Source organism: Euphorbia lathyris, chromosome 4 (genome assembly GCF_963576675.1).
Source record: "Euphorbia lathyris chromosome 4, ddEupLath1.1, whole genome shotgun sequence".
In the NCBI taxonomy this organism is placed as follows: Eukaryota; Viridiplantae; Streptophyta; class Magnoliopsida; order Malpighiales; family Euphorbiaceae; genus Euphorbia; species Euphorbia lathyris.
Window position 1 is genome coordinate 41,214,806 of NC_088913.1, and position 26,289 is coordinate 41,241,094.

Below are 26,289 nucleotides of genomic sequence, written 5' to 3' on the forward strand. Positions count from 1 at the left end.
TATTGTTCGGAAAATCATTTTTTTCAATCTAGCTCTATCAAAAACAAGAGGCTTAAAGCCCAATCAGATAACCAACTAAGTCCTCAAATTATATTGGTCAAATACATCAATATAGTAAGTACAAAATTACAACTACATTGCATCACCAAACTTAATTTTTAATAGGCTTAATAAATAATTTGTCCCCTTGAACTTGCATAAAACATTCAGTTAGCCCCTTAAACTTGCGTAAAATATAATCAATTGATCACTCGGTCGTAAAAAAATAAGTTAAACGCGGAAGATGTATTTCACGCATCTTAGAATGTTATTACATAATTAAAATATAGATTAAAAAGGAAGTTATTGCTTTCTCAACTATACAACTTGTCTTCTCTCATATTAGAATCGTGTACTCCGATTTTGGTCGTTTTACTTTTTTTAAGACTCGTGGAATACATGTTCCGTATTTAACTTACTTTTTTACGGCCGAGTGATCAATTAATTACATTTTACACAAGTTCAGAGGGCTAACTGAACATTTTATGCAAGTTCGGGGAGCTATCGGAACACTTTGAAAGTTTAGGGGGCCAATCAAACTTTTTGGACAAGTTCAGGAGGCAAATGATGTATTAAGCCTTCTTAATATGTCACTATTCTCTATGTATTATGATTTTACATCATAGTTTAAAAAAATTAGACTCCAATTCATAAATCATAAATCCTAAAAAATATATTCTAGATTTCTAATTTATAAATTCGAATCTTTAAAATATATTAAAAGTACTGATTTTACTAGTTTGAATTAAAGGTAAATTATGTTTTGATATCATTGTAAATAGTTGTTAAAAGATGAATTTCTATGTAATTTTCCCAATTATATTTTAATCAAATTAGTTATAACCTAAATCGTAAATTAGGTCCTCCAATTCATCAATTGGATCTCTCTTATAGTTAGAATAAAATTTTCATTTGATTGTTTCATATTTTTAGTTTGATTGTAATCAATACTTAATTTAAAGATATTTTTATTTTAGGTATCCCATTTTAGTAAATAAAACTTCGGGTAAACCAAAATCAAATTAATATATTTTGTTGGGTCTAGAGTTTACTTTTTTAGTCATTCGTTGATTCGTATTTGCGTTGAGCTCTTGGATACATCATGCACAGAGAGAAAGTAAAGATTACCTACATATACACTTCTATTTTTTTTTTATATAAAAAAAAAACTTTTAATAGTATGAAATTTCATTTTACCTCTTGCCGGCAGTGAGGCAATTTCTCTTGTGGGCTTCTCCTTCATTGATATTTTAGGAAGGGGTGACGTTTTTGAATTGGGTCTTTGTTTCAGTCTGAACCCCCTCCCCCCTCCCAATTCTTCCATTCTGAATATTAATGAGAAGAGTGGTTAATGGCTTCTGTCTTTTGCTTTTATCCCAAGTCTTAATTGTTGTTGGTCGAGGTTGAGGTTTATGTAATTGTTGATGTTAAATTGGCAGTTACTTTTAGTGGTGGAGTCTGCATCATTCACCCCTTCTTTAAAGGAGTTGGACCCCAACTTGTTCCTTGTAGTCTAAAGATGTCCATCCGGTTTCCATGAGCTTAAATCTCACACATTGAATGAGTTTGACATCTTCCCGAGCCAATTGGGGAGGGCGAAATGATAGATGTGGCACTCATTTTCTTGGTAACCTTGTACGGGTCGTACCTCCTCAATTTGAGCTTGCTATTTGGGGCACTTGCAAGCCTATCTTTGCTTAGATATACCATGATCTCATCCCCTACTTCAAATTGAATGTCCCTTCGGTGCTCATTCGCCTTAGCTTTTACTTTGTTATTCCTCTCTTCAATGCTCCACTTCACCTCTTGGTGCATTTGCTGGTATTCATTGGCTAGGTGTTGGGCCGATATACTCTTCTTTTTGCCCTTCGGGGAGTCTCCTAGATCAAGCGAGTGGTTGGGAGTCTTCGTGTACACAACCTCAAAAGGTGTCTTCCTCGTAGTGGAACTCACAGTGGAATTGTATGCAAACTCGGCTTGTGCAATCATATAATCCCACATCTTGGGCTTGTCCCAACATTTAATCCTTAATAGGTTGCCCAAGGTCCGATTGACCACCTTTGTTTGCCCATCTGTTTGCGGGTGAGCGGTAATGCTAAACTTCAAGGTAGTGCCAAGAATACCCCACAAGGTACACTAAAATGGCTAACAAACTTCGTGTCTCTATCCGACACTATGCTCTTTGGAACTCTATGCAACTTCACTACCTCCCGAAAGAACAACTTAGCAATTGCCGTAGCATCATTTGTCTTACACATGCGATAAAGTGAGCCATTTTTGAAAACCGATCTACAACCACAAAGATAGAATCCATACCTCGTTAAGTTCTAGGTAGCCCCAACACAAAGTCCATGGAGGATTATCCTTTGTCAGTCCATGAAGGTGGTCATCAACATTCAGCAAAATAGTGTTTTTCAAGAGTCTTAACTGAAATTCATGTACTTGATGCATTTTTTATGTGCTACCTCTTTTCTACCTGTAGTTTTTCTTTACCTATTACTCTTAGGGAGGATTGTCCTTTGTGAGCCCGGGATGTTGCTCCATATGGTGTTATTAAACTAAATTGTGACATTTTTTTCTAGGAACATGGTTCTAGTTGCATAGATAGGATCGTTGAAAGTGATTGTGATGGTTTGATCATTGCTTCGATTGTCACCCAATTGGTCATTGTTCGTGAGTTTGAGAAGCTGAGTTACAAGCAGTTATTAAGGGTATCTCCTTGACAAAAGATTATGGCTTCGTAAATGTTTGTTTTGAATCTGGTGCGAATGTGGCCATCGACATTTTTGCAAAATAGTGTTTTTCAATAGTCTTAACTGAAATTCATGTACTTGATGCATTTTTTTTATGTGCTACCTCTTTTCTGCTTGTAGTTTTTCTTTACCTATTGTTCTTATGGAGGATTTTCCTTTATTAGTCCAGGATGGTGCTTCATATGGTTTTTATTAAGCTAAATTGTGATGTTTTTTTTAGAATATGGTTCTAATTGCATAGTTAGGATCATTAAAAAGACTATGATGGTTTGATCCTTGCTTCGAGTGTCATCCCAATTGGCCCTTGTTCATGAGTTTGAGAAGCTAAGTTACGAGCATTTATTGAAGGTATCTCATTGACAAAAGATTATGGCTTCATAATTGTTTCTTTTGAATCTAGTGTGAAGGTGGTCATCGACATTCTACAAAATAGTGCTTTTTAGTCTTAACTAAAGTTCATGTACTTGATGCATTTTTTATGTGCTACCTCTTTTCTATTTGTAGTTTTCCTTTACCTATTATTCTTATGGAGGACTTTCCTTTGCCAGTCTATGATGCTACTCCGTATGGTGTTATCAAGCTAAATTGTGAGGTTTTTTGGGGGAACATGGTTCTAATTGCATAATTAGAATCGTTGAAAAAGAATTTGATGGTTTGATCCTTGCTTTGTTTGACATCCTAATTGGCCTTTTTTCGTGAGTTTGAGAAGCTGAGTTACAAGAAGTTATTGAGGGTATCTCATTGACCAAAATTGTGGCTTCATAAATGTTTGTTTTGAATCTGGTGCGAAGGTGGTCATCGACATTCAACAAAATAGTGCTTTCCAAGAGTTTTAACTGAAATTCATGTACTTGATGTGTTTTTTATTTGCTACCTCCTTTCTGCTTGTAGTTTTTCTTTACCTATTATTCTTAGGGAGGACTATCCTTTGGGAGTCCGTGATGTTGCTCCATATGGTGTTATTAAGCTAAATTGTGATGTTTTTTTGGAACATGGTTCTAGTTGTATAGATATGATCATTGAAAGAGATTGCAATGGTTTGAACCTTGCTTCGATTGTCACCCAATTGGCCTTTGTTCGCGAGTTTGAGAAGTTGACTTACAAGAAGTTATTGAGGGTATCTCCTTGACAAAAGATTATAGCTTCGTAAATGTTTGTTTTGATTCTGGTGCGAAGGTGGTTATCGACATTCTACAAAATAGTGCTTTTCAATAGTCTTAACTGAAATTCATGTACTTGATGCGTTCTTTTATGTGCTACCTCTTTTCTACTTGTAGTTTTTCATGACCTATTGTTCTTATGGAGGATTGTCCTTTGTTAGTCCAGGATGCTGCTCCCTATGGTTTTTATTAAGCTAAGTTGTGATTTTTTTAGAACATGGTTCTAATTGCATAGTTAGGATCATCGAAAGAGATTGTGATGGTTTGATCCTTATTTCGAGTGTTATCCCAATTGGCCATTGTTCGTGAGTTTGAGAAGCTGAGTTACGAGCAGTTATTGAAGGTATCTCATTGATAAAAGATTATGGCTTCATAAATGTTTCTTTTGAATCTAGTGCGAATGTGGTCATCGACATTCTGCAAGATAGTGCTTTTTAAGAGTCTTAACTAAAATTCATTGATGTTTTTTATGTGCTACCTATTTTCTTCTTGTAGTTTTTCTTTACTTATTATTCTTATAGATGATTGTCCTTTGTTATTCAAGGATACTACTCTGTATGGTGTTATCAAGCTAAATTGTAATTATTATTTTGTGTGTGTGGAGGGGGGAGGCATGGTTCTAATTGCATAATTAGGATCGTTGAAATAGTCTATAATGGTTTGATCCTTGCTTTGTTTGACATCCTAATTGGCCCTTATTCGTGATTTTGAGAAGATGAGTTACAAAAAGTGATTGAGGGTATCTCATTGACCATAGATTATGGCTTCATAAATGTTTGTTTTAAATCTGCGAAGGTAGTTATCGACATTCAGCAAAATAGTGCTTTTCAAAAGTCATAACTGAAAATCATGTACTTGATGCGTTTTTTTTGTGTTACTTCTTTTCTACTTGCAGTTTTATGCTACCTACTATTCTTATGGAGGACTATTGTTTGTCAGTATTCGGAATGCTGTTTATTTTTATTGTTGTTACCTTTTAGCTAAATGCAATGCTGCTATTTATCATTAAGAAAAAGTTATTAAAAATTACTGTATAGATTAGGGTCTAATTATGTTTAAACCCAAATAAAAAAGTAAAAAAAGAGTTACTTCTTATTTTCTTCAAACCAAACAATTTATACCATTTATACCGTATGAAACTATGTTTTTGCTCACTTGGCTGATTCTGGAGCTTGCAGTAGATGCAAAGGCCATGTTGAGACTTTGTGCCATGCTCTTAGAGATTGCTCTAATAGTAAAGAGGTTTGGAGGAAAATTCTCCCACACCATATTTTCTCTTCCTTCATGGCACATTCTGAGGTCGACTGGTTCTCTGATGGTGTTAGAGGAAAGTTGCTTCCATACATGGAGCATGGTGACATTTTCTTTGCTATTATCTGTCACCAAGTTTGGAAATGGAGAAACGAGGAGATTTTTGGAGATAAAACTGTTTTTATGACAAACTTAGCTAATTTCTTCTCGAAAAAACTTTTCTCTATTATCGATAGTTTCAAAGAAGAGTCCCTTGCCAGAGCCTCTCAGTGTTGTGATGTCCATCTCGTGGGATGGAGCAGGCCAAGAGAGGGGGTTGTGAAGCTGAATACTGATGGTTCCTGCCTCAGTAACGGTAAGATTGCGGCTGGAGGTGTGCTTAGAGATGCAGGGGGCGCCTGGCTTTCTGGGTTCTCCTAGAATTTAGGGTTGGGTTCTTCCTTTTTTGTGGAGCTCTGGGCTATTCTTACTGGAATCAATCTTGCTAAAAGGCTGGGTGTTAAGAGGCTCTCTGTGGAGTCTGATAATTTGGAAGCAATCAAAATGATTTCTGAGAATCATTCTATGGGTCTTAACAGTCGCAACCTCATCAAAGCTATTAAAAGGCTTTGCTCCTCCTTTGAGTTCGTAGAGTTCAGACACATTTTTAGAGAGCAGAATCGTGTTGCTGATCGCTTGGCGGCGGCGGGCCATGAAGGGACGTTAGGCGTTACTACCCTTCCTGTTTCCCCTAGTTTCATCTCTCCTCTTCTCTTAGAAGATAGAATTGCGGTTAGCTTCCCTAGGCTAATTCCTGGGTAGTTTGTTGTTGTTCGTTTTTCTTTTCCTTTTCTACCAAAAAAAAACTATGTTTTTGCTTAAAAAAAAAGAAAAACTATGTTTTATTTTATTTTCATTAAAATATAATTAATTTAAATACATATTTAAATTTAATAAAAACATTAAAAGTAAAATGTTTTTCGTAAAATAAATGGAGTTGAGTTTCGAGTTCTCCCAATAGCTAATTTAGGGGTAAATTACACCCATGACCACTGAACCCATTTTAACATTGTAACAACTGAACTTCAATTCTTCACGGTATGGTCATTAAATTTTACATTTTTTTTACACCGGTAGCCACTGTGACCGTTGACCATCGTTTTTTACCTTTAACTCTCTCTTTTTACCCGTTCTCTCTCCTTACCTCTTTCTAAAACCTAGAATATCTATTTTATCCTTCTCTTCCTTCTCCTTCATCTCTCTAAAACTAGTATATCTCTCTCTAACTCTCTTTTCTCTCTCTAACTCACCTCTCCAATGTATCTCAAAAAATGGATCAATGAGAGACAATTGACGATTTTTCTCAGTCTTTAACTTTACCTGCTGATTTAGCTTCTTCCCACTCTTTGCCTTCTTCCAATCCCATCCCTGAAAACAAGTTTTCTTTTGCTGATAGTTTTACTTGTTTGTCTGAGATTAGCAGTTGTCTGATTTTGTGATTTGGCGAAAATTTCGCATTTACGGTTAGAGAATACGAATTTGGATTTCTTCAGTGCTTAGATTTATATTCATGTGATTTTATAATTTCTTATTTACAGACAGAAACAGGAAGTGAAAGCTAAGGATCCAGTTGCCGTAAGAAAAGTTCAGAAGGCAGACCGTGAAAAATTGAGAAGAGCCCGATTAAAAGAGCAAGATGAAGAGAGAATAGAGAAGCCATGGATATGTTTCTTTGCTCACAAAGAAAGAGAAAGAGAAAAAAATGAAGGATAAAATGAGAATTTTAGGTTTTAGAAAATTGAAAGGAGAGAGACAGTCGGTTAAAAGGGAAGTCAACGGTTGAAAAAGGCTGGTCAATGGTTACAGTGGCCACCGATATAATAAAGTGTAAAGTTCAATGGTCATACCGTAAAAAATTAAAATTCAGTGGCCACAATGTTAAAATGGATAAAGTTCAGTGGCCATGATTTACTACCGAAACTGATGGATTATTATTATTATATATTTTTTTTTTGAAACAAACTAAAGCCTCCTCATTAAAATGAATATGGTTGCATATCCTGTTTAATAACCGATGTTAGCCATAATGGCTTTACATAAGAATGAAAACAATTAGCATTGCAATGAGAATGCCTAGCAATGCAGTGAGCAGTTCCACTCGATAACCTAGGAACATAAGAAACTGAAAATTCATGATTGCTTTGAAGTAAGACCTTACAGTCTTCAATAACAGAACCGAACTCAGAAAGATCACAAATATGGCTCTTAATAGCCTTTACCACAACTTCCGCGTCCGTTTCGAACTATATTTTCTCCCATGAATGTGAATTTGCCCAGACCAAACTATCAGAACAGCTAGCGCTTCGATCATTCTCGATGTAAAATTGCATGTCCGTAATTTGTTGTTGCACCACATGAACATGCATGTTTCGTCACGCAGAACGGCCCCTGTACCACCTGCTTCTGGTTCCCATAACAGGGCCTCGTCTACATTGCATTTAAAGAAACCACAACGCGGTCTCCTCCATCGATGATCTATGTTCGTTAGTACAACTCTTCGACCCATTGCGCTTCTATTTGCTGATCCTGGTATAGAGTTTGGAATTGAAGGGAGCTGTGTCATTAGTTCTATTCGTTGATAGTCAGGCGGTGCCCATGCCATTGGATTGTGTCGGCCTGCTGTACCAACGTCAAGATCTGCACTTGGATTCATCGTTGCATTGTCGCTGCCCCGGGATGTGAGGCCATCGCTGCAGCAATTCCGTTCCATTTGCTACTGTATTCCGCAAGTTTGTACGTGCTACTGTTCCTGCAGAAGAGTCAAGCTGGGGATCTGCTATTGCATCACGATCGACGGACACTGCTGCTGTTCCTCGCTACTTCTGATTGGTTCAGCTTGGGGCCTGCTACTGGACGATGCAGTTACGTTTCTGACTAATTCTCGAGCCATTGACTCCGACCAGCATGATCAACAAGCCTCATCTGTAAATTCGAGTCCAGCAAGCCTCTCGCATTTGCTAATTTCCACTCTTCCAGTTGAAGTCTCCCTCAGCGAACGCTTTCCACAGCAGTATTGTTGGTATTGTTCCACAACCTACTGTTCCTTTCTCTCCATATCACGATCACGATCATCACCATCACTTTCTTTGATAAAATATCAGGGTTAATGGTAGCTCTGTCAGATAAGAGCCACTACAGAGCTGTGCTGTAAGCATCCGACTGCTTTGAAATCCCTGCTTCATCCTAGCAACTACCTGCAAAAGAACAAAGTGAGAATATGTCAACACGTTTCCTCCTCCTCTCCACATGTGACGCATGCCATAGGTACATGGATATGGCGTCTAGCCAGATTAGCTCTAGTAGGGAGACAACCCGAGCATAACTTCCACACAAAAGCTTTCTATTTGGGAGGGACTTTTAATTCCCACACACATGACCAGCCTTCTACCGGAGTTCTATCATACCTTGAGGACTCAATAGCTCTGTAACCAGACTTCGATGTATATCTTCCGTCCTTCGTATGGTTCCACATCATGATATCACAAGTATTTCCGGATGGGTAGGGTGACAACCATAATCTCCCGAGCCTCCTCCTCACAGAACCAACCATTTACTTTTACCACATCACACTCCCTTGATCCTTCCAGAAAAAGGTCAGAAACAGTCCGCTCTTCCAAACCCTCTATACACATAGAGTTAATAGTATAATTTTCCAACCGGGGTACCCATGGGTCTTTCCACACGTTTATGGACTTTCCATCTCCAACCCTCCACTTAATTACCAATTTCAATACATCAATAGACCCCCCCCCCCCCAATACTCCTTCAGACGAAACTAGGATTATTGCCTAATCTAGAGAATATAAAAGAGTTAGTAGCAAAATATTTAGCTTTGAACATACAACTAACCAGAGAATTTGGGTGATGTATCAACCTCCATCCCTGCTTGGCCAATAGTGACAAATTGAATAGGCAAAGATCACGAAAGCCCAGGTCGCCCTGATCCTTCCTTTGGCAAAGAGTAATCCAATCGAACTAATGCATAGTCCTCCTACCTCCCTCCTTTATACTCCACCAAAACGAATAAATCATACGTTGCAGTTCTTCACATATAGATTTGGGAATCAGAAAAGTACTCTTACAATAAAAAAAATATATATTTTAATAAATGTTATTTATCTTTGCATTATAGTAACTCATAACTAAGCCCTTGTTTGGGAGGAGGTTAATGAGAGTAAATGGAAGTAATGGAAGGTTAAATACTAAGTTAACCTTGTTTGTGAGTTATTTTTTGAGAGTAAATGGAGGTTAATGGGGTTAAATGTTTACTTCCTCTAACCTCCAAACTCTAACCTCCAAATTGGGAGTTAATGGGAGTAACGTAAACTTTTTTAAAATTTATTGTCTCTGCAGAGTAAATTTAACATGCATTCCCCTCCAGATTTAAACTCTCAAACGAAGTTAAACATTTAACCTCATTTACATCCTATAAACTTTCAAACAATGTTAATTTTTAACTTTCATTTCCATTACTTCCTTTCCCTTTCCATTACCTCCTTTAACTCTCACCTCCATTAACCTCCAAACTTCCAAACAAAGGCTAATGATTATTATACCATTCTTTCGGGGGAGAAAAGGATTATTATATCATTATATCTTTTGAGTTCCATAGATATCCGCACCAAATATGATTTTACATTTAGTTTGGAAAAAAAGGATTTTACATTTTTTCAAAAAATAAAATAAAATATGATTTTACATTGAAAATAAAACATGTAATATTATTCCTAAATAGTCTCAATTAATGAAGTGGGTTTTTTTAAAGAAAATATAATAAAATTTTAATTCATGTTATGTTTAGTAATTCCAAATTATAATAAATAGAGCTATAGTAATAAGTTGTAGTTATTTTATATTTAAAAGAGGGGTTGTGTTTATTTATAGATTTTTTTTTGAAGAAATTTATAGAATGTTAAAAAAATAAATATGTATAGTATTTATATTGGTGGATAGCTGTTTAAATTATTTTAATATAACTCAGATCTATTTCTCTCTTTTAGATCTTTTTTCTCTCTTTTAGATCTATCCTCTCTCTCTCAGATCTATTTCTCTCTTTTATATCTTTTTCTCTCTTTTAGATCTTTTTCTCTCTTTTAGATCTATCTCCTCTCTCTCTCTCTCTCTCTCTCGGCTAGGGTTCATGGTAAAGCGTGTTAGGGATAGATCTAGGGAGAGGGGGGCTGTGGCCGGCGAGGGGGGGTCGGATCTGGAGGGGATTTGCGGCAAGGAAGGGGGCGGTGGCCTGGTGGTTTGGGGCGAGAAGGGTGAGGCAAGTTTTGTTGGCGGCGAGCGTGCACCTAGTGTAGATCGGGGCGGGGCGCTTGGCGGGGTGGAGGCAGGGGAATCCAGGGGCGTCGGTAGGGATCTCGTGGGCATGGATGGTGCATCGGCAGGGTTCTCACGGGCGCCGCCCGTGCGGCTGGGGACGAATCTTTGCGATCCACAGGCGGCAGATTCGACAAGGTTGTCGCGGCTGGGTGCGGATCAATGGGAGATACGGGCGGCTGGGTTTTCTGATGCCGGGGGTAAGGCTTCCCCAATCTCGAGGGGAGAAGTGGGGCCGGGGGTGCCTGGCGCAGGGCTATGCGCCGATAGTGCCGGGCACTGCCCAGGCGCTGCCGGCTCCTCGGTCGGGCAGTGGGCTGGGGCTGTCGGCGCAGTGCCTTGCGCGGGATCCTCTCCTCCGGGCTGTGAGGGGCAGGCAGGGGCTACGACGGGGAGGCAGGCTGCCTCGGGTCTGGATGTTTCTAATAATTCGGGAAGGGTGGGTGTTGTAGGAGTAGCTCATGGGAAGACGGTCTCCCCCAGACCTAGGGTTCAGATGAGCGAGATCGGTAAAAACTCTTGGAAGGACACGGTCATGGGGGTGGCTGAGGAAGAGCCGGTTTTAGAGGAAGTTTTAATGGTGGGAGATTCTGATGATATGTTCTCGGATTCTGATGAGGAAGATAATGGCCAGGAGGATCCTCTCTGTCCGGTCATTAGACTTTCCGCTGCAGAGAAGCGTGAGCTTAGAGAGAAGTGGAAGGTGTCTTTGATTGTTACTGTCCTGGGTAAGCGAATTAGTTTTAACTATTTTGCCCAAAGAATACAAGCGCAGTGGGCAAGGAAAGGTAAAGTCAGTATTACTGACCTGGAAAATGACTATTATGTCATTAAATTTACTAGGGTTGAGGATTATAATTCGGTTATCAAGGGAGGCCCATATATCATTTCCAATCATGTTTTGGCCTTAAGGCCTTGGGTTCCTAATTTTAATCCTCACGACTGTTCGGTTAACAGGATCTTGACTTGGGTAAGATTCCCGGGCCTTCCCATTGAGTACTACAGTGAAAACTTTCTGAGTAAAATAGGAGGTTTGGTTGGTAAGGTCCACCATGTGGACAAGACTACAATTGGGGCCATTAGGGGTAAGTTTGCTAGGGTATGTATAGATGTTGATCTGGCTAAACCTTTACTTTCTAAGTTCTGTGTTCAGGATAAAGTGTTCTTTATTGAGTATGAAGGTTTACATAACATCTGTTATGATTGTGGCATGTATGGTCATTCTCAGGAGGGTTGCCCTAAAAGGGAGAGGGTTGTTATAGAGAGGGTTGAGAGTAGTGTGCGGATTACTGGAGGGAACCAGGGGTATGAAGGGAACTTTGGTCCCTGGATGGTGGCAAAGAGGCCCGCTAGACGTAGGAATCAACCTGCAGTGGTTTACAATCGTCCTCCTGATATCAACACAAATTCTAAGTCCCTTTCTCCTAAAGCTACTGTTATTCCAAATGTCAAGGAGAAGCCTGTCCTCAAAGCTAGAAAGGAGGCTGGGGTTTCTTCAGTAGCCTTGCCTGGGTCCAGATTTGGGGCCCTGATGATTGAGGAAGTTCAAGAGTCAGACCAAGATGAGAATCATATGGATGAGAGTATTCCAGGATTAGAGTCTGTAGATCCAGTCGAGAAGGTGGTTGAATCTGTGAACCCGCTTTTTGTCTCTAAGGATGAAGCCCAGGGGGGGACCCTGACCCTTGCAGCTAGAAGGATGAAGAATTCAAATGAGGTTAGTATTCCTGTTCCTGGTATTGATCCTGGGATTGGGAAATCTATGGGAGTTAACAAAACTAATATGAAAAAGCTTAAAGGAAAACAAAAAAGTGGCCTTAACACTTTGGCGTTTCCAGATAAGAGGGGGCCCGGGGGTACCTCGGTAAGGCTCTCAGGAGCCCCTAGTAAATACCTAGCTTAGGGTAGGGGTGTGGTCAGTTGTCCTCCTTTCTATGGATTTGTTATTTTGGAATGTTAGGGGTGCGGCTAGCAAGGCTACCCGTATCCATATTAATGATCTTATTAAGCAGTTTAATCCATCTTGTTTTGCTCTTTTGGAAACTAAGATTAGTGGTGAGAAAGCAGATGAGGTGGTTAAGAAGTTTAAGAACTGGCACTGTGTTAGATCGGAGGCAACTGGCCGGGCTGGGGGGATTTGGCTTTTTTGGAGGCCAGATCGGATTCATTTTGATATTCTTAGCATGGATAAGCAGTTCATTCATTGTAAAGTGAGTATTTCCGGCAATACTCCCTTTTTTATTACCCTTGTGTATGCTGACCCTATCTTGTCTAATCGAAAACGGCTCTGGGAGGTTCTCTATTCTATGAGTGTCAGCATTTCGGAGCCCTGGTTTGTGGCGGGTGACTTCAATGATATCGCCTTTATGAGTGATCAGAGAGGGGGATCCAATCATTATGTTAATCGCTGTCTGCATCACAAGAATAGTATGGATTTATGTGGGCTTTCCGATCTGGGGGCTTCTGGTCATAAATTCACTTGGAAGCGTAATAATACTTTTGTTCGATTGGACAAAGTCTACGCTAATGTTTTAGCTCTAACTTCCTTCCCCGAGTGCTCTGTGTTGAACCTCCCATTCCGTCATTCGGATCATTGTCCTATTTTGTTTAGACTTTTGAGAGGTAAGCATCCTAGGGGTAAGAGACCGTTCCGGTATCAGTTGGCTTGGGAGTCCCATCCTAAGTTTAAAGAGTTCGTTCATGAGAGTTGGAGACCTCATTCGTATGTACTGCAAGCTGCTGAAGGGTTCAGGAATAAGGTGCAGGGGTGGAATAGGAATGTGTTTGGGCATATTATCAGAAGGAAGAACAAGTTATTAAAGAGGATGGAGGGCATTCAACGCAGGTTGGAGGGGAGGTTTGATCATAGCCTTGAGGGCCTCCTCAGAACCCTTCAGAAGGAGCTGGAGGCTGTGCTTAGGCAGGAGGAGTTCCTTTGGTTCCAGAAGTCTCGGAAGTCCTGGATTAGAGATGGCGATCGTAATACCAAATACTTCCATCTCTCTACCCTGATTAGAAGGCAGAGAAATAGAATTGAGGCCATTAAGGATTCTAATGGTGATTGGGTTTATGAAGATGAGGTTATTCGAAACTTAGCCCTGGATTTCTACAGAGAGCTGTTCAAAGAGGAACCTGTTCTTTTGGAGAGGGCTCACTCTATTGCTACATTTCCTTTAATCAGTGAGGATTGTAGTCAAGAGGCCTTTCAACCTATTTCCCGAAAAGAGATTGACCAAGCTATCTTCAGCATTGGGGCTTCTAAAGCTCCTGGGATTGATGGTCTTCCGGCGGGCTTTTACCATAAGCATTGGGATGTAGTGAAGGAAGGCATCTATAATTTTGTCTTGGGGGTGTTCAGTGGTTCGAAGGATATTGAGCTGGTTAATAGAACCCTCCTGGTTCTGATTCCTAAGATTGATAAGCCTTCTTCCTTTTTGCATATGAGACCTATCAGTCTTTGTAATGTTCTTTACAAAACTGTTACAAAGATTGTGGCTAATAGAATCCGTGGCATTCTTCCTGCGATCATTTGTCAGAATCAGGGTAGCTTTGTGCCTGGTAGACAAATGATGGATAATGTGGTGATCGCCCAAGAGATGGTCCACACGATGAAGATTAGGAAGGGGAGGAAAGGCATTGTGGCTCTGAAGCTGGATTTAGAGAAGGCCTATGATCGAATTAATTGGGATTTCTTGATGGAGAGCCTTGAGAGAGCTAGAATCCCGGACAGCTGGAGAAGTTTAATTAAGGTATGTATTTCTTCTCCTGTGTTTCAAGTTATGGTCAATGGGGATATGTCGGAGGAATTTTCCCCGGGCAGAGGAATCCGTCAGGGGGATCCTATGAGCCCTTTCCTTTTTGTTATTGCTATGGAGAGGCTCTCTCACCTGATTCAGGATGCGATTGATAATGGGAGTTTCCACCCTGTGGCGATCAACAGCTTCTGTCCCCAGGTGACTCACTTATTCTTTGCAGATGATGTCCTTATCTTTCTTGAGGGTAATGAGGAGCAGTTGAGAGTCATTATGGATATTCTGGATTGTTTTTGTTCGGCCTCTGGGCAGAAGCTTAATATCCAGAAATCTAGGATGATGTGCTCTAAGAATATGAATCAGAGAGTCTGTAAGAGATTAAGTGATCTCTCAGGTATTCCTCTTACTGATTCTCTTGGGAAGTATCTGGGCGTTCCCCTCCATAGTGAGCGTGTGTCTAAAGGCTCCTTCAAAGAGACTTTGGATAAAGCTAATTCGAAGTGTGCCACTTGGAAAGCCAAGACTCTGTCTCTCGCTGGCCGCCTCACGTTAATTCAATCTGTTAATTGTGCTGCTCCCAATCACATCATGCAGGCTTGTAAGCTTCCGGATCCTGTGCTTAATGATCTTGACAAGATTAACCGTAGGTTCCTGTGGGGGGAAGCTGCGGAGGGCAGGAAGATCCATCTTGTGCCTTGGAGTGAGGTTTGCCAGCCTAAAGATTCTGGGGGTCTGGGTATTAGGAAAGCAAAGGACAATAATAAAGTTTTATTAATGAAACTCCTTTGGCGTATGTGGCAAAACCCCTCCTCTCTTTGGGTTCGCCTCTTTTGTGGTAAGTATCGGAAAGACAAAATCTTCGGGGGCCCGAAAGAGAGAGTTGCTAATTGTTCCTTCCTCTGGAAAGGACTTAGTGCTGTGTTTGATGAGTTCTGCTCGGGAGTTGGCCTGGAGGTGGGGAATGGTAAGTCCATTAGTTTCTGGTTTGATAACTGGATTGGGGATAAACCGTTAATTGAGGTGTGTTCTTCCCCCCCGCCTAGTGATATACGCAACTGGAGGATTGCCGATGTGGTTGACTCGGAAGGGGACTGGATCTGGTCAAAGTTTGATACTTTCTTTAGCCTTGAGACTCTCCTTAGAATGCGGGGAGTGAAGGTGAGTAATCAAGAGGAAGACTTGGATAGGCACTGTTGGGCGCTGACTAACAATGGAGTTTATTCTTGCAAATCGGCCTTTGAAGCTTTCTCTCTCTTTAGATCTGATCCTCCCTCGGATGTGTGGAAGTCGATTTGGACCCTTAAAGTTCCTTTCCGTATTAGGAGTTTCCTGTGGCTGGGCGTTAAGGACAGGCTTCTTACTAATTCGGATAGGCACAGAAGGCACTTGGCTGATTCTGGAGCTTGCAGTAGATGCAGAGGCCATGTTGAGACTTTGTGCCATGCTCTTAGAGATTGCTCTAATAGTAAAGAGGTTTGGAGGAAAATTCTCCCACACCATATTTTCTCTTCCTTCATGGCACATTCTGAGGTCGACTGGTTCTCTGATGGTGTTAGAGGAAAGTTGCTTCCATACATGGAGCATGGTGACATTTTCTTTGCTATTATCTGTCACCAAGTTTGGAAATGGAGAAACGAGGAGATTTTTGGAGATAAAACTGTTTTTATGACAAACTTAGCTGATTTCTTCTCGAAAAAACTTTTCTCTATTATCGATAGTTTCAAAGGAGAGTCCCTTGCCAGAGCCTCTCAGTGTTGTGATGTCCATCTCGTGGGATGGAGCAGGCCAAGAGAGGGGGTTGTGAAGCTGAATACTGATGGTTCCTGCCTCAGTAACGGTAAGATTGCGGCTGGAGGTGTGCTTAGAGATGTAGGGGGCGTCTGGCTTTCTGGGTTCTCCCAGAATTTAGGGTTGGGTTCTTCCTTTTCTGCGGAGCTCTGGGCTATTCTTACTGGAATCAATCTTGCTAAAAGGCTGGGTGTTAAGAGGCTCTCTGTGGAGTCTGATAATTTGGAAGCAATCAAAATGATTTCTGAGAATCATTCTATGGGTCTTAACAGTCGCAACCTCATCAAAGCTATTATAAGGCTTTGCTCCTCCTTTGAGTTCGTAGAGTTCAGACACATTTTTAGAGAGCAGAATCGTGTTGCTGATCGCTTGGCGGCGGCGGGCCATGAAGGGACGTTAGGCGTTACTACCCTTCCTGTTTCCCCTAGTTTCATCTCTCATCTTCTCTTAGAAGATAGGATTGGGGTTAGCTTCCCTAGGCTAATTCCTGGGTAGTTTGTTGTTATTCATTTTTCTTTTCCTTTTCTACCAAAAAAAAAAAAAAAAAATTATTTTAATATATTTTATTTATGGGATAAATATATAAAAATACCCCTACCGTTTACACTTAGCAACAGTTTTATCCTTAACGTTTAAAATAGTGCAATTTTATCCTTAACGTTAGCAGCCAATAACAATTTTACTCCCAACGTTCACAAGTTGAGCCAATTGGAGAAATTATTTATTAAATTGTCTTCTTTGCCATAATCTTGTCATCTACACTTCATATGTACGTCATTGATTACTCATTACTAACAGAACACAAACATATAATTAAACATGAAACTTTTTGTAAAAATATTTAAAAAATATACTGTAGTTTGTTCGAGTTGGACAAAAAATTCAAATATTTCACCAAATTTAAAAATATTAATCTCCAATTCTATTATTAAATCACAAAAAATATGAAATATTTTTTAGAATAAACGTACATGCAATTGATGCAAAATAAGGAACAAAATCTCTGTATTTTATAATAATGTCTCTAATTGACCGAATTTATCAATGTTAAAAGTAAAATTGTTATTGGCTGTCAACTATAAGAGTAAAATTGGACAATTATAAACATTAGAGGTAAAGTTGCTTTTAAACATAAATGTTATCCTTTTATTTATTATGAAAAAAAAACTGATTACATTAAATATTTTGCCAATTTAATCGGATTTTTTTTATTATAGAATTATAGTAATTTAATATTTATCTAGTCAAATTTACATAAAAAAAACGTATCTATCTATACATGTACTAAAAGCTGAAGTTAAAATGCTGATGTGTCAGCTTGAGGTAATTTCTGAATTTAAATTTTTATTTATTTCCTATAATTTATTTAAAATCTATTAATTTATTAATTAAATTAAATTGTTATTCTCCCACTAACTCACAATCTCTACCAGTTCAGTTTGATGCTAACTAACTCCTAACTTCTTAGCCGTTCTTCATCTCACATATTTTATAAACTCATATTCCTAAAATAAGTTTCTCACATTCATAAAGAAAATTCTGGAATCATTGGAAGGTATACAAGTGTTTTCACCCTTAATTTTCCCTTTTTCTCTTCTCTCTAGGTCTCTAGATTATTCTTTCTGTGGTGGCTTTTTTAATCTCATTTGAGAATTATTGGTGCTTTGGGTTTTCTTTTGGAATTGATGATTTTGGGACTGGTTCCCAGTTTTTTTTAATAGTTTCTTCTCTTTCAGTTTCTTACATTATTAGCGTTGGAGTTGTCTTTTTTTATAATCTGTTACTGATTTTAATTTTTTGCTTTCTCTATTGTAGAGGGTTTCACTTACGAATTAATTCCAGCAGTAAATGAGCTGAAGGAGTGACATGCTTGCAAACTTGGTTCAACGATTTAATATTAGGGTTTTTTTCATGATTCGGGAGGACCAAGAATATTTTTCGGGTTAGTTGATTTCAATTAGGTAATTAACTGTTACATTTTCATTTACAATTCAACATCTTCTCTTTTACCTACTGATTTTGAATGGCTTTATCTCTTCCGTTGGCTCTTCCCTCTCTCTCTCAATGCTTTTTTGAAATTTTATGGTGATTGAGACATATGCTCTCTTGCAATTTCAGTTGCAGGAGACTGACGAGTACTAAAGTTGAACGATTGGAAACTGGTTCAAGATTACCAACTTTTAAAAGACTGGACATCAGTTGTACTAATGCAATTCTTTTTTGGTAATATAGGTATTGGGTAGTGAAATCAAAAGTTTTAACCAATTAATTTATATTTTGTTTTTATAATTCTCTCCTTTTATAATAGTGTGTCAGAAGCTATGTTTTCTAAACTAATGGTGGATTGAAGTATTATAATGTTTTAGGCATCTTCAATTGGTTGCTTAACATGGAGATATCAATTGTTGGATTTGGATGTATGATTAATGAGCTTTATATATGAGTTGGGGATTTATTTAAATATTCAATTGGTAAAATTCATAGCTTAGTTCATGATCAAGGAGTTATTTGATCCCTGTTATTTAAACTTGATTTCTGTATGTAAGCATTTTGGTTGGTTAAATTCGTTGGACAAAAGAATATAATTAATAACAAAAAAAAAAAATCACATTGATATTGTTAGGGCATGCTTGCATTTTTTTATTATACATTTATAACCAGTTCTCTTTATTTATTATTTTTAATGTAAATATATGAGTATTTTATTTTTATTTTTATTACTATTATTTTATTTTTATGTTTGTAGTTTTTGGATTTTTATATATTATATTAGAAATGTGTTATAGAATAATGGGTTAGGCTATACAAACGTTTCTTTACAAGTTTGTATGACTTGAAATTATCTACTTCTATTTTACAGCATTTGGAATTATTTATTCTTACATAAAGTGGAGTGGTATTTTTTTCTATATGCTTACACATATACTATAAAGAGTTAAAAGCTCGCATACTTCTTTATGTCCATATTAGTTGCTGCTAAAATGAAACATCCATATATTAATAAAATTAATTATGTAAATAATTTGAACAATCATATGGATTTAAGGCTAACTAATTACTTATAATATGCTTATGTAATTATAATACAGTTAGCACAAACAAATTTTTGGAATCTATTAAATTATTCAAAATAAAATAGAAAAAATAATAAATTATTATACTGATACATCTAAATTATTAAAACATTCGCGCATAATAAATTATTATACTGATACATCTAAATTATTAAAACATTAGCGCAAAATGCGCGGGTTGAAAGCTAGTATTAAATAAATTGAAGGGAGGAGTAAGTTGTAATTTGCAAATATTGTTATTGAGGTGAGTGGATGGATTACTGTGGGCGGAATAATATAAAACAGATGAGATGAGGTGAGGGGATCTAGAGTTAAGACGAAGGAGATTGCAAGCAATTTATCTCAAACTCAAACTGAAATTCTAGACCTTTTTTCAGACACGCAAGTGAATCTAGTAAGATTCCTTATTCTGATACAATTTCAAAACCCTAGCACTCGATTTCAAAAATTTAACCTGTTTTTTAAGTCCACCGCCAAATAAACTATATAAGAAACCTCACAGTTTCCTAAACCCAAATTCTCTCTCTCTCTCTGAGTTTCCGTAAACAGATACTTCTAACTCTGTTTCGGTATTGATGATGACCGGAGCTATTGCTACAACTTCGCCGGGGAACGACTACATGGGAGTTTTAAAGTCAATGGATCCTCGTGAGATTTTGGAGGTTTTATCCGATGGCTTTTGCTTAAATTGTCACTCTCTTTTGAAGACTCGTATTCATGATCTACTCAATGGTCAGATATTGTTTCTTCTTCTTTTCTATCTATGCTTCTGTTCCCCTTTATGGTCAAAGTATGGATTTTTTTATTGTTTGTTTTTAACTCTATGGATTTTTTTTTTTTATTTCCTTTCAATTTCAATTTACAAAATTTTCTTATTGCTTTACTGTTAGGTGATTTGACATAGCAGTTTGGGATTTTGTTAAGGATAGTACCATATCAATCTTTTTTTTTTTTTTTTAAATTTATGTTGTGTTACCAAACCTCTATTTTTGAAGGAAAGTTTTGCTTCCTCTTACAAAATTTTGATCTATTATTCGTTTTCGTGAAATATTCATTTTCCAGGAAAAGTTAGCAAGAAATCATTGGCCAATGGTAGCAGCAAAGTAGTTATGCAAGAATCACAACAATCTGCAGATGTGACACACGGCTCTGTATCAAATAACAACTTAGAATCTGAATCCCTCGATCAAGGAAAGACTACCTCGCGCTCTAATGGAACACCTGAATCTGATTATGCAACGAGGGTGAAAAAGAATGTTCCTAGTCCTAATTCTTCACCTACATCTGTGAATAGTCATTCGGGTGGTTCTGAAATATTATTGAACGATGGTCTTGTGAAGATGTCATCTGTGATGGACAATGGTTTGTCAGAGGAGCAAAAGGAGCAGATTAGATTTTCAAATGTTGGTAGGAAAAAGAATTTCTCTTGTGTTGAGAGGGTAAACGGAAAATCAACCAATGTTCTTGAAGGGCTTCAGCTCCATACAAAGGTTTTTAATGCTCAAGAGCAGAACAAAATAGTCGAATGTGTCTACAATCTACAGAATGTTGGCCGAAAAGGCCAACTTAGAGGTATATATGTTGATCTATTTTTCATTCGAATTCAGTAAGAAAGTTGATAACTTTAGCCTCTTTATTTCGTTTTATGACTATGCCCTTGTTTGTGTGAAATAATTTGTGTAATCAAAGAGGTGTGATTTTACACTGTTAGTGTAGTCAGAAGTTTGCTTTTCTTATTGATCTTCAAGCTTGCTGATCTTCTCTTTAATGCTTGACATATCGCAGAGCGCACATATTCTGAACCTAAAAAATGGATGCGTGGTAAAGGGCGTGTCACAATGCAATTCGGATGCTGCTACAACTATGCAGTGGTAATTTTCTGACACTAAAATCTCCTTTAAACTCCTCCTAATTGGATATGAAATAAACAAATTTTATTCCTTACCTAACACTGCAGGACAAAAATGGGAACCCTCCGGGTATAATTAGAGATGAACAAGTTGATCCTCTGCCACCTCTTTTCAAGCAAATGATCAAGAGAATGGTTCGCTGGCACGTTTTACCTCCGACATGCATTCCCAACAGCTGCATTGTGAATATATATGATGAAGGGGATTGCATTCCTCCTCATATTGATCATCATGACTTTCTTCGACCTTTCTGCACCGTCTCATTCTTGACTGAATGCAACATACTTTTCGGTTCTAATTTGAAGATCATCGGTCCAGGAGAGTTCTCGGGGCCTGCCTCCATACCTTTGCCTGTCGGGTATGTTTCTGCTTGCATCTGATCTTAATATCCTTCCATCACTTTAATTCAATGATGTCTCCTAACTAACTTGTAGCTGCCTGCAGATCTGTCCTTGTTCTAAATGGAAATGGGGCGGATGTCGCGAAGCACTGTCTTCCCGGAGTCCCATCAAGAAGGTGCCTACATGTCATTAGGTTGTAGCTGATTCAAACTAAAAATGTTAATTTTTCTAATTGGTGGTTAACTTTCCCTGTTTGCAGGATTTCAATTACTTTCAGGAAAATGGATGATAGCAAAATGCCATACAAGTTTTCGCCTGATCCCGAACTTATGGGAATTAAGCCTCTCGGGTATTTGTTATCGAATAAGTCACCGTATCAGCAGCCTCAGCCTCGGGTGCTTGATTATCATTCTGCTGCCAAGTCAACAAGGAGCAAATTGAGCACAGAAAAGGAATATGAAAGTAAAGCCTCCTTCATTATTGGCAAAGAAGATTTTCCTCCACTCGGCAGCTTAAATTTATCAAGCCCATCTAGAGCTAATAAATCTGGATCAAGACAATAACTATGACTCTTCTGCAATTGTTTGGGTATTCTTTTTTATTGCTCATGTCTAATGTGAAGTTTTTGGAGCAAAATTCATTTTTTTTTAATAATAGAACATGAACCTTTTTGTACGTTAGTATTATTGTTGAACGATGATAAATGTTTATATATGACTAATTAATGATATTATCAAGTTAAAATGTAATGGTTGTCTACCTTCTGATTTAGATTAATTAATAGTAATTAATTAGTAGTACATATTATTTGTGTTGATTGAAAGTGATTAATTAAAGATATTATTTAGTAGAGTTGAATGATATTAAATTAAAATAGGCATACTAATTTAGCCCTTAATCAATTGAGTCCTCAAATCAAAACCACCAAACTAATCAACATTCTATCTATCATCTTCTCCATTTATTTATTTCATACTAGTATTTAAAATTATTTCTGCAGAAATCAAATACTACATGTTATGTTTCACCAGAAATGGTACGACATAGAATAGAACAGTGTTAACTTTTAGGACCCACAAAATTCAAAAACTGAATATGAAATTGAAAAGAAGAAAGTTATATTTTGCATTTATTCATGGTACAATTACAAAACTAGCACCTTTTTGGGGGTTAGTTTTCATTTCTAACACACTTTCAAAATCTCACCAAAACTAACACATTTCATTAACTAATTTCCAACCTTACCCTCATCTCTAACCTTTTAATAACGTTGTCTTCCCTCCATTTTTCTCTTTTCGTCCCGCGCGCTCTCTCTCTCTCTGTCTCTCTAAAGAACGAGATCAATTTACAGCTAACGATCAACAATCAATCCAACCCACAGTGTGTGCTTCAAGATTTTTATACACAATCATGTAAGTTTTTCATGAATTTACAATATTTAAAGCTTCGTCCTATTCATTGTTGATGTATCGGTTTGTTTCTTTGAAACCCAATGTATATCGTTGTTGTCGTCTATTCATGCTATTCCTGTTCGTGCGAAACCCTAAAATGAGTGACATCAATTGTAAGAAGATGCATTTGATTTGGAACTTCAATCTGCGATTTTCTCGACAGTGTCGATTATTATCGATACTGTCGATATGAATGTCGATACTGTTGATATGAATGTCGATACAAGATTCATATCGACATTCAGAGATGTGTGATTTTCCATTCTAAATCATAAAATTCAAACACAAAGCACATAAAACATAAGCATAATTTTTATATTATATATTAAAAAGGAAAGAAATACATAAAACATTAAAAAACGAAAAAAACAGAGTAACAAATACAAAACACATAAACAAAAAAAAAAAAACAAACACAGAACAACTAATATAAGTACGTAAACATTAAAAATAAAACAAAAAAAACACAATTATTGATACTCAGGACCCATTAACACCTCAGCGTAGTCCTTCTTGGACTTCTCCAAGTCCCGCTTGAGGCGCCTTACTGTCCTCCTGAGCCGCCTGTTTTGGGCCATGACTGACTCCAGAAGGTCAGAGGTCTCTTCTGCAGCCCAAGACATGGTTTGTGCCATGCCCCTCATGAACCTGACGATTTCGTCCGTGTCTCCATCACGGAACGAGAGGATGAAAGAAGCCATGAGTTCTTCGAACTCAGGCATAGGATGAGGTGGTGGTGGTGGTGGTGGTGGCGACTGTGGTGATCCCGGTGGTGACGCTGCCATTATTTTTGGATAAACTTGAGAACTGAAGAGTTTACTAGAATGAATAATAAAGTATGAACAGGTAATGAGTCTATTTATAGATGAAGGAATTGTAATATGCATGGGGAATCTCAACAGACTATAGGGTGATATTCGAATAAGAGTGACATTCGAAAAAGAGTGAAAGTCAAATTAATCATTACCTGCATTTAATGCTCACTAATAGAGTATTCCAGAAAAACGTCTATTCATATTCCGTCGATATACGTCGATATATAATCCGTATCGACATTCAAACCGATAATACTTTGCAGATACGTGCCGATAGGTGTCGAAATCTATGTTGTATCGGCATATATCGACGTATTTAATGTTTAGTCTGATAGTCAAAGTCATCATTACATGCATTTAAGGCTAACAGATCATTCTAGAAAAACGGCTATTCAGATTCCGTCGATATATGAGCCGTATCGACGTATATGCGCCGATATGTGTCTATATGCAAGTTGCATCGACATATATCGGCATATCTCATAGTTTGAAGTGTGAATACCAATAATATATAATTTTCGTTAACTTTCTTCGTTTAGTTACAATAATATAACATTTAATTTACTTATGTGTTTATGGTAATACAGAAATATGTCCACCCCGAATATTTGTCTGTGTATGGTTTCGTGGGATGGAGAATGGAAAAAAGAGGGGCCAATGGACACTATGATATACGTTGGTGGTCAATCTAAGGTGCTCCATTTTTCAACCCCAACTGATTACCAAACTTTGAGAGATAGAATTCACGCTTCCCTGAATGTTGATGCAACCTGTTTTGACATACAAATGGCAATGCACACAACATACGAGCAAACTGGTCATAATCGAGCGACTTGTACTAGTATGTTACGAGTTCCATCTCGGCTTCCACCAACAATATCGAGTGAAGCAAGCTGTTCTAAAAACTCTGCTGGCAAATAGTGTACTCTATCTTATGTATTGTTACTTTGTATTCATAATTTGTGTATTGATAATGAGTATTGATAATGAGTATTGATAAATAGTGTACTCTATCTTATGTATTGTTACTTTGTATTCATAATTTGTGTATTGATAATGTGTATTGATAATGAGTATTGATAATGAGTATTGATAATCGCCGATATGTTTCCATATCGGATATGTCCACGCCTTCCATGACCCCATATGTCCCTACGTAATCGCCGATATGTTTCCATATCGACATTGTACACGCCGATATGTTTCCATATCGGATATGTCCACGCCTTCCATGACCCCATATGTCCCTACGTAATCGTCGATATGTTTCCATATTGACATTGTACACGCCGATATGTTTCCATATCGGATATGTCCACGCCTTCCATGACCCCATATGTCCCTACGTAATCGCCGATATGTTTCCATATTGACATTGTACACGCCGATATGTTTCCCGAGTGTTATCCAACACACAGCCAATGGCAAAATACAACATGGCAAATGAAACTGCATCCTGGTCAGACTGATCCTTCCAAACAGTTTGCAGCATAATTGTTTCCACGTCTTTATAGGATGGTGTAGGGATGCCTGGAAAAAACTTATTCCTAAATCTATATGGCTTCTTTATCCCACTGAACCTTTCCAGAAATGCTTCCATGTCCCCAAACCGTAACCCACTTAGGAGTCCAAACTCCCAATCCCCAAATCTTAACTCAACACCTCTAACTCTGAAGCAAAGCTCCCTGGGTTTGAGGTCTTCACGTATGATCTCCCTTGTTAAAACGGTGTGGCATAGGACTCCTGCAAATACTGTATTGGTCATTTCCAAGTACTGGACGAAGCAACTCTTCCTAAATAGATTTAGTTGGTCTGATGTTAACAACCCCTTTATCTGTTCTGCTGCTTGTAGGTTACACCTAACCGTGATGACGCTTTCCGTTCCAAATGCTTTTTTGTATTTATATGCAGGTTTCTTCTTGGCTTTCTTCTTCGACGGAGAGGCATGCTCATCTCTCTTCCTCTTGTCTACATGATCATGCTGAAAAATGTTGTAGACATATCATCAGGGAACATAAAATCAAGCTAATTATAACGTTGACCTAGAATGAGCTAGCGTATGCTAGAATAAGAGAGTTATCGGCAATATAACGTCGATATGAATGTTCTATCGGCAATATAACGTCGATATTAATGTTCTATCGGCAATATAACGTCGATATGAATGTTCTATCGGCATTATAACGACGATATGAACGTTCTATCGGCAAACTGATCGACGATATGAATATTATAGCGGCAGTATATCGTCGTTATGGATGTTCTATCGGCCATTAGGTTGTCTATGAATATGTGCTATCTACAATTAGGTTGCCGATGAACATACACATCGACGAATTTCAACCAAACCGAATGACTTCCTAACACCAGACGAACCCAGAAAAAACCCTAACACCAGAAGCAGTAAACGAAACGAAACGAAATGTTCCTTCTCAAACACAACAAATGTACATGCAATAGAAGAGAGAAACGCAAATGTAAAGTCAAGTTATTTACCCTCTTTTTCGTTATTCCTTCTGAGTTCGATTCGTTGTCTGAGCTTTGTGTTCTCGCCATGTCAACTCCAAGTAACAGAGATTCGCCGGATGAAA

At 38.0% G+C, this 26,289-nt stretch overlaps 1 protein-coding gene across 1 annotated transcript; it reads left to right on the plus strand.

The window, feature by feature from the left end:
- Positions 1 to 19,453: 19,453 nt before the first annotated feature.
- Positions 19,454 to 22,107, plus strand: LOC136227440 (RNA demethylase ALKBH9B-like). The gene is made up of 6 exons (XM_066016105.1): positions 19,454 to 19,913; positions 20,244 to 20,753; positions 20,967 to 21,052; positions 21,139 to 21,449; positions 21,536 to 21,607; positions 21,692 to 22,107. Exons 1-6 carry the CDS (start codon positions 19,757 to 19,759, stop codon positions 21,993 to 21,995), a joined length of 1,440 nt encoding a protein of 479 aa, XP_065872177.1. The 5' UTR covers positions 19,454 to 19,756; the 3' UTR covers positions 21,996 to 22,107.
- The last annotated feature ends 4,182 nt before the right edge of the window (positions 22,108 to 26,289 follow it).